Source organism: Ipomoea nil, unplaced genomic scaffold (genome assembly GCF_001879475.1).
Source record: "Ipomoea nil cultivar Tokyo-kokei standard unplaced genomic scaffold, Asagao_1.1 scaffold0179, whole genome shotgun sequence".
Taxonomy (NCBI): Eukaryota; Viridiplantae; Streptophyta; class Magnoliopsida; order Solanales; family Convolvulaceae; genus Ipomoea; species Ipomoea nil.
The window spans coordinates 2,108,534-2,117,788 of record NW_017616607.1 but is presented as its reverse complement, the minus strand read 5'-3'; the positions used below and the strand labels follow the sequence as shown (position 1 = coordinate 2,117,788).

The 9,255-nt window shown below is 46.1% G+C and overlaps 1 protein-coding gene across 1 annotated transcript; it reads right to left on the bottom strand.

Moving 5' to 3' along the window:
- Window positions 1–372: 372 nt before the first annotated feature.
- On the bottom strand, window positions 373–1,755 carry LOC109179669. The gene has a single exon (XM_019329158.1). The coding sequence runs from the start codon at window positions 1,753–1,755 to the stop codon at window positions 373–375; it is 1,383 nt and encodes a 460-aa protein (XP_019184703.1).
- Between the last annotated feature and the right edge of the window lie 7,500 nt (window positions 1,756–9,255).

Genomic DNA, 9,255 nt, shown 5'->3' with positions numbered 1-9,255 from the left:
GAGTTCAGCGCGGGGCCGCTTCTCCTCTTCTCGAAGTGCCCTCTCGGTTACTGTGTACCTGGAGGTCCTTTCTCGTTATTTGGCGGCAGGCCTTCAAGTAGCAGCTCCTGCTAATCTTCAGGTCTCCTCGCGCGACGCCCACTCCAGTGGGGTAGGGAATTTGAGGCACAGGTGCTCCATGGAGATGACGCACCTGAGGTCCTCCAAGGCAGGTCTGCCGAGGATGATGTTGTGGGTGCAACTGATCTTTACCACCACGAACTCTAACTCCCACGTCTTGACGTGCGGTGGGGTGCCGATCTGCACCTCAAGGGTGACGGATCCCTTTGTCTCAATGGAGTCTCCGGTGAAGCCGGATAGCGGGGTACGTACTTAGGAGAGCTGCTTCCGGGATTGCTTGAGTTGCGTAAAGGTGTCATAATACATAACGTTCACAGAGCTCCCCGTATCTACCAGCACCCGGTGGACAATGATGTCTTTAAGTTCCAACCTGATTACCAATGCGTCCCGGTGGGGTAGGGGGCCATCCGGGAGGTCATCGTCGGTGAACGTTATGGGCTCCCTGCGTGTCCTCTTCTCATGGGGTGCTCGGACGACCTCCCCTACGTACAGGCTCCGCGCCCACTTCTTCCTCTCGGCGGGTGTGTCCCCTCCCTTCGGGCCGCCAAAGATGACATGGATGACCTTCTTCTTTGGTGGGCTGTCTGGCTCGGTCTCCTCGTCCTCCGTAAGTTGGCCAAGCTCTCTCTTGCGCGGGGCAGAGGTAGAGGGCCCGTCATCATCCTTCTTCTTTCGGGTGTTGTAGGGGCCTTTAGCGTGGTCTTGCCCAGACCACTTCACGTACTGCCCCAGGTATCCTCGTTGAATGAGCTCCTCAATCTGCCTCTTAAGGACCATACATTCGTCGGTGTCATGCTCACGTTGCCGATGGAAGCGACAGTACTTCTTCGGGCCGGCCTTGGGGGAGATCTTTAAGCACTCCTCGGGGAACGACACGATGCCCATGTCCTCTGCGTGGCCCAGGATGACACTTACAGGTTGTGTCAACGAGGTCAGGTGTCGTAGCGGGGCTAGTCGGGGACCCCGGTCACGGCGTGACCGGGGAGAGCGTTGGTCCTCTTGAGGTTGAGGTGCCCTGTTGCCTCGTCCGCGGCCTTCCTCCTCCTCCCTCTTCCTCTTCTCTGCTGCCTCCGCGTTGGCGTACCGCGCGGCGCGGTCCATCAATTCTGTGTACGTCTTCGGCTCATTCCAGACAAGGTCGCTGTGGAAAGGACCCGACCTGAGGTTGTTGGTGAAAAACGGTATGGCGGACCTTTCATCAAAATTCGTCACCCCCATAGCTTCCTTCTTCCACTTACTCAGGTACTCCGCCAAAGATTCTGACTTATCTTGCTTCAGGTAACATAGGTTGGCGAACTGCTTCCGCCGTTGTATGCTGCCCGCGAAGTGCGACATGAACTTCTTGGTCAGGACCGCAAAAGTGGGGATGGAGTCCCCTGGCAAGGACCCGAACCAATCCTGGGCCTGCCCATCCAGAGTCGTGCAAAATCCGCGACACATGATGACGTCATTAACGCCTGTCATCATCATGACTACCTTGTACCTGTTGAGGTGGTCCCGCGGGTGCCTCGCTCCCGTGTAGGGTTTGATGGTCTGGAATCGGAAGTCCCGAGGTAGGGGCTTGGCCATGGTGGCCCCCGTGAAGGGTGTGGCCAGGGCGTCCCAGGGCTCCGGTGACTCGTCGCGCGCCTCCATCTTGCGCTACAACTCGCGCATCTGTCGGTGCAATTGTTCCATCTCTTCACGCTGGGTACTCAGAAGTTGGCCTCTGGTCTCCCCCGAGCGTTCCACTGGTGGGGTCGGCTCCCGCGGCCTCGGGACACGAGGTTCGTGGCTCCGGGACCTCCGTGAGCACGATGACTCCTCCTGCCTGGCGTGTGTGGCCGGCCTCGGCCCTAGGCGGACTTGCGCCGGCGCAGGCGGGCCCAACCGCCCGAGCGCGGAGGTGGTCCGCGCCGGCCGAGTCCACCTTTCCTCTCGCTGCTCGTGTCGGCCTCGGGTGGCCTCCGCCCCGTCGCGCCTCTCAGAAGGTCATGGTGAATTGACTTCCCCCTCAGCCAGTGCTGCGGGTTCCCGGGGTGCGTGAGTGCTGGGGCCACTGCGCGCCTTCGGAGGGGGTGGAGGTGGGGGTGTTGGGTCACCCTGGCGCAGCCCCGCAGCGACGCGTTTGAGCGCGTTCGCCGCCTACACTAGTATGGCCGCATCTTCCTGGGAGGTCGGGACCTGCGGTGGCGCGGGTGGCGCTGTTCCGCCGAGAGGGCGATTGTTGGTGAGACGACCTCGGAGGTCCTCCACGACCCCCTGCCGACTCCCGTTGATATGATCTCGGAGGTCCCTTCCCGCCACCACGGACATGGTCTGCCGACTTGCCGTGGTCCCGTTGGGATGGTTAGCGAGGGAGAGGTCGCGCGTGTTGTGCGAATCCTGCGAGTTGTGGGTGTTCGATCCAGATCATGTCATCGCTGCGGATGAAAGACAATAGGGAGAGCGCTTAACCTTGTACAGCCGCTCTCAACAAAAGCACCAATGATGGATAATATGAACCCAGGGGTCCGGATTATACAACCCGAATATATGTTGAATACGATGAACGAATAATAAAATGGTAAATACTGTTTTAATTGGACACAAAGTGCTATTAAAGAGGCACGAAATGTGTAATAACAGTACAAATGTTGTTAGAAAGTATGAGATGCCTAATTGGGACACCGGGGGTGTTTATATACCCCCCGGCCGCTACGGGCCCTGGGCCCGCGGGAAGAGCCGTGGCCCGCGCCGCGGGACTCGCTCCACGTGAGGACCCGGCCCTTGGCCGAGCACGGAGCTCGGCCAAGGGGCCGAGCGTGGGCTCGGCCGAGCCCATGGGGCTCGGTCGAGCACGGAGAGGTCGGCCCACGCCGACCCCCATTGGGCCGACCCGGGGTGGTTGGCCGACCCCGTGGTGATCCGTCCTGTACCGCGGGGTCCGACCCAGTCTGTACTATCTTGCTCCGCTCCGGCTCCGTGATTATTCCATCATTAAGAATTATTAGTTTTTTTAAATTTTAAGTATAAATATATTATGTAAAACTTATTCATTTAACAAAGTTTATTTATATAAGAACAATGTTGATTTTATATTTAAGTTCTCCTTTTTATATATGTGGAGTCTAATTATAATTGAAGTATCGTTCAATTATATATATATATATATATATATATATATATATATATATATATATATATATATATATATATATATATATATATATAGGTTCAGGTGCGGTGGACAGCCCCAGGTGCAGTTGTGCGGTGAAAACAGAGCCATTGATTCTACTTAAATCAATGTCCAAGATTACCAATATTTAAAAAAAAAACGTGGTGGTAATTTGGTAATTTTTGCATGTAGGTCAAAATTAAGGTGAGTGGTTTTGTGATTAAGGTGTGTGAGTCTTGTTTGTAACGTGCGTGAGTTTTGTTCTTAACGTGCGTGGGTTTGTGCTTAATGTGAGTAGTTGTTAAAACTTATAGTGCGTGAGATTTGTTCTTAAGGTGCGTGAGATTTTTTCTTAAGATGCGTGAGATTTGTTCTTAAAGTGCGTGGGGTTTGTTCTTAATGTGTGTGAGTTTGTGCTTAAAGTGCGCGAAGTTTGCGCTTAATGTGAGTAGTTGGTAAAACTTAAAGTGCGTGAGTTTTGTGCTTAAAGTGCGTGAGAGTTGTGCTTAAGGTGCGTGTGTTTTGTACTTAATGTGCGTGAGTTTGTGCTAACGTAAGACGTTTTAAAATCTTAAGTGCACGAGTTTTCTGCTTAATGTGCTTTGTTCTGTGCTTAAGGTGCGTGGTTTTTGTACTTAAGGTGAGTGATTTTTGTTCTTAAGGTGCTTTGTTTGTGGGCTTAAAGTGCGTGGTGATTTGTGTACTTAATGTGAGCCATGTTAATGCTTAAGGTGCGTCCAATCGCACAACCGCACGGGAAGCATCAACCGCACCTGAACCCTTCCATATATATATATATATATATATATATATATATATATATATATATATATATATATATATGATTATTTTCAAATACAAACCTCCATTAAAATATAAACTGTGTGCATGTAAATATGTTAATGTGTGCACGAACTAATCCTAGATATTATTGGCAGTGTGCCCAGTGCGCATGTAAGTATGTTAATGTGTGCACGAGCTTTGATGGATGGTTGTGATTTTTCTTTCTACGCGCTGTGTGCATGTAAGTATGTTAATGTGTGCACGAGCTAATCACAGAAATTGTTGGCAATGCGCCCTTTGTGCATGTAAGTATGTTAATGTATGCACGAGCTCAAGTTTGTATTTTAAGGGGGGTTTGTATTTTAAGGGGGTTTGTATTTGAATGCCACCCTATATATATATATATATATATATATATATATATATATATATATATATATATATATATATTTCTATCTTGGTGTGGCCCCATTATAAGATTGTCCTGATATAGACTTTGTTTGATATTGTGTGCGAGATTGAGCAAGGCGTTGGTTCTACAACATACAATTAACCATGGACAAAAACTACTTACTACTCAATTTAATATATAAATTTTTAAAACTGGACAAAAACTTGATATAACATTTTCTGAGCCCAAGCTTTAAGAATAATGCGGCCCAACACCAACTCACTGTTGCAGCCTATAACCCGAAACCCAATAAACCCATATATACAAATTGTTCTCATAACCCTAGTCTTTATCATCCGACCTTTTGCCTTACCTCTGCTGTACTCCAACTTCTCTCTAACGCGACTGTAGTTCCTGCATAGCTTCTACGACTTCTCAAGAGGAGAAACACTACTAATTTGTTAAGATAATCCCTAAAGATGTCAAAATGGGTTAAAATCCGCGAGTTGGCTTGCACCCGCCCTACGACGGATCCTAATGTTCACAATTCCTTCAGTTTCTCAGTTTTCATAGAATAGAGCTTTTAACATGGTCTCGTATAAACTGATTGGTGTAGCCTAATTTGAATTGAGATTTTTAAAAGAACTTACCTGCTGGCCATGGAAGAAAACTTCCTTGGATTTGATTATAGAAGACGATTTTCTCTCGGGGATTTCATACGCTCTCACAACTTGCAAGCGAAGAGCGTTTCTGGATTTCATATGCTATAAACACTTCCTTGATAGTGTTTGTATTGCAGAGGATGTGAAATATATATAGATGTTTAGATATCTTAGTAATTGATTTGATTGGCTTAAACTCAGCAATTGATTTTGATTGGCTGGCTTAATCTTAGTAATTGATTTAATTGGTTTAAACTTAGTAATTGATTATTTTGATTGGCTTAAACTTAGTATTAGATTGGGCAGGAACTTTTTACAGTATCTCATTTTGCTTTTATATATATATATATATATATATATATATATATATATATATATATAGAATCTGGTGCAACCCCCTTTCCAAGTGAGCTCGTGAGCCCTCTTACTATCCATTTATTTTTTTAATTCAATGGCTCAGATTGAGTGATTAATCTGCTCATGTGCGCTTTTTGTGTTTGTATGTAGGGGTTGTTTTGTACTTTGCCATTGGGTTTTATTATGTTATATCTTTAACGTCGCAAGGCTTTGTGCGTGTGTTAATTGATATTTTTGGTCTGATCATCTGTTTATCTTCCCTCGCTGTCGCTTCGTTGAATAGGCTTTGTATTTCCGCATTTTCGTCATCCACTGCAGTCCTCCCCTTCCTTCACAGAGGTCGTTGCGTGTGTTCTTCATGGCTGGGTCGAGCGTCCGACGGTCTAAGCGGTTTCGGAGTAACTCTTCGGGTTCCATGGCAGGTATTCCGTTGTTTGCCCTTTTTTTTTTTAGGTATTTTTCGTTTCGTTTTTTGTTGGTTTTTCTTCTGAATTGAAGGGTTTGGGGGTCTCATTCTCGGGTGTGTAGTCTTCGTGCTTCTTAGGTGGGGTTTCTGTGTTTTTTTGGGGGTTTTCATCGGGGTGTTGGGTTTTCGGCGGTGGCCGGAGCCGGGTAGGCTCATGCGTGGAGGTGTGTGTAGCGGCGGGTAGGGTATGGGTTTTGATTTAGTTTTTTTTTTTTTTTTTTTTTTTAAACGTTGGGGGTTCTGGTATTTGAGGATTCAGTAGTCCCGAACTTAGATTAGGAGGTCTAGGTTGTTACATGTGTGTTTGTTTGGGTTGTTTCCTGCGTTAAGTGGGGGTTTTGGGTCGGGGTTTGGTGGCGGGTGTTTTTGTTGGGTGCGGGTGGTGGTGTGGCGGCGGTGGGCGGAATGGTAGGTCGTCTGTTCTTTTTTTTTTTTCTTTTTTTTTTTCTTTTTTTTTTGTACTCTATAGCTGTGGGGGGGGGGGGGGTGGGTGTGGGTGGTTGTTTTCACCGGGTGCCCTTTTTTGGGCGTTGTTGAATTTTTTTGTTGGGGAGGGTGGGGGGGGGGGGGGGGGGGTGGCCGATGTTCTTGTTTGCGTTTTTTTTTTTCTCTGTTGATTGTTTGTTTATGATTTTGGTTGGTTCGTGTTTAGTATTCATTTGAGAGGTGTGTGTTGTTGATTTGGGTGGGTCATGTGCAGAATTAGTATTTTTTTTGGGTTGTAAAAGGTGGGGTTTTTTCGGTACTAAATATATGTGGTGTGGTTGTTTTATGTCTGTAGTTTGTGTGGGTAGGTTGTGGGGTAGTTCCGTGTCAGTGTGTAAGTAGGCCGTTGTGGAATTGGCATTTCCCCTTTTTTTTTTTGTTTATTTTTGTTTATTTTTTTTTTTGTTTTTTTGTTTTTTTTTTTTTGTTTTTTTTTTTGGTTTTCTTTATTCTAGTCGCTTAGTTTTAGGTTGTGTTTTTGGGTTTGGTTTTGGATTTAGTTATAAAGTCATTGTTTAGGTAGGTGCGTTGTGTGGTCCTTGCGTGTGCTCAAGGTTGTTGGTGTGCTATGTTGTTGCGTAGGGTAGAAAGCCGGGTAATTTTTTCCTATTCTGACATGCGCGTTATTGTTGTGGTGTGTGTGTGTTTTATGGTTGGTGCATAGATGTGTTTCATAGTGTGCAAGCTAGGGTAAATGGAATTTACTTTTGTGGGTGTTTTTTGGCAAGTGTGTGTGGGGTTGAGGTGTGGCTTGTGCGTCGGGTTGGGGGGTTTTGTCTTTAGTTGTTAGCTTTGTGCACTATGGGTATTTGGTGTATGCTTTGGTCATTGTTTTTTCAATTTTTTGATGTTATGCATTTGTGTTGTGTGTTTTAAGTTTTTTATTTATTTTTGGGATCTTTGTTTTGTGTCCAGTACTATGTTATTCAACAGATTTGCTAGTCTTCACGTTTGTGCATAGATGTATGTCATCGTGTGCAACTTAGTCTAAATGGACTTATAGTTTGTGGTTAAAAGTTTATCGGCGCTGCGTGTGTGTGGTTTCATAATTTGTGCGTGGATGCGTGTCATCCTGGTCAAGCTAGGTTTAATGGTATTCGTTTTGGGGGGTTATTTTTTGTAGGCTTGCATTTTTTATTTAGCTTTGTGCACTATGGTTGTTGGGTTTGTCCTTAGGTCATTGCTTTTCAGTTTTATGATGTTTTGTAGTGGTATTCTTTAAGTTATGGGGTTTTTTGTTTTTGGTTTCGGTCTTTTGATTTGTGTCATTTGCAGGGGATGGTGGTGTTGAGCCGGTTGGTGTAGTTGATGTGGTGGCACCTTTGCCACAGTCGAAAGCAGTAGAAGTGCCCCAAGAACCCGCTCAACCGGCACGGGATACGGATGGATCGGATGCTGAGCCTGACGAGGTTGATGAGACAATTTTTTCCCCCTTGAAGATTCACGCCTCTCCAAAGCATCTTGTCAAACCTATCAAGCGGTTTAATGCCTGCCAGAGGAAAGATGTAGTCGAGCTGGGTTTGGGAGAGGTTTTGAACCTTCAAGTGCATGACATCCCGAAGCCGTTGGCTAGGTGGTTGCTTACGAATTTCGATCCCGTCGCCATGCTTTTGCGGCTTAAAAATGGATCGACCATTTCTATGTTGGAGGCCGATGTCTATTATGTTTTGGGGCTGCAGCGCGGTGATGTTGTCATCACCAAAAGGCAGAAGGACGATATTAGTGACAGTTTGAAGGAGTGGCGTTCGAAGTTTGAGAAGTCCAACCATGCAGTTACTTTGGCTATGATTGCCTCCATGTTAAGAGGTAATCTTGAGGGGGATGTCTGGTTTAAGAGGCATTTTGCGGTGTTGGCGATTAGTACTTTGGCTACGCCTATGATGAATGGATATGCCAATCAACTTGTGTACCACTACTTTTGAGGACGTTGATGAGATAAAAAATCTCAATTGGTGCAAGTTTGTGATTGACTATTTAGTTGATCGGCATGCGAAGTGGATTATGGATCCTAACCAGCCTCTTTCCGGACCCACTGTATACTTATTGGTATGATGTTTGCTGTAGAATATATTATATTGTCCGTTATTTTGTTTGTGTGTTCTGCGTGTGAGTCCCTAATATGTGTCATTTTTCAGTTGCTCTATGTTGATAGGTTGGTACACTCGGAGAGGGTTGTGCCCCGGGCGTTGCCAGCCTTGAGGGGTTGGTCTACAAGTGCATTAAAGGCCAGACAACTATCTGAGTTCAGGATGGGTGGTTTTGGACGTGGCGAGGTGGTTGGTCCATATATTCTGGAGGTATTTGTGTTCTTCATTCCCTTCGTTGTTTATGCTTGTTTTTGGTTTGCGTGTGTCCTAAAGTGGTTGTTTTTTTTATGGGTCGGTTTAGGCGCCTGATGCATGAGGGGACGTTCATCCACCTGTTGTTGATGCTCCTGCTAAGGTAATTTGTTTGGTTGGTTCTCAGATTTTGGTTGGTGGGCCTTCATGTTTTAGTATGTGCGTAGACTGTATCCGGTTGGTGCGTTTGGCTGTTTGTTTGTATGTATGATTTGGTTTGTGCATTTATAGTCGATAGTATGTGCATATTGCATATTCAGGGGGGGGGGGGGGGGGGGGGGCTCGTGATAATGGGATTTTAACGTCTCCGGCTCTCTTTTGATTCGTAATGTGTTTTTATTTCGGTGTTTCTCATCTTTTGACGGGTTATAAATTAAATTCTTTTTTTTTAGTGTGTGCTCTGTGTGTAGGTTAGTGCAGTGTGCTATAAACATGTTGTTCTATTAAATAATACCACGTTGTTTGTAGGTCATTGGTATGTGCGTAGCCTAGGCGTGTGAGTATGCATTTTCCGG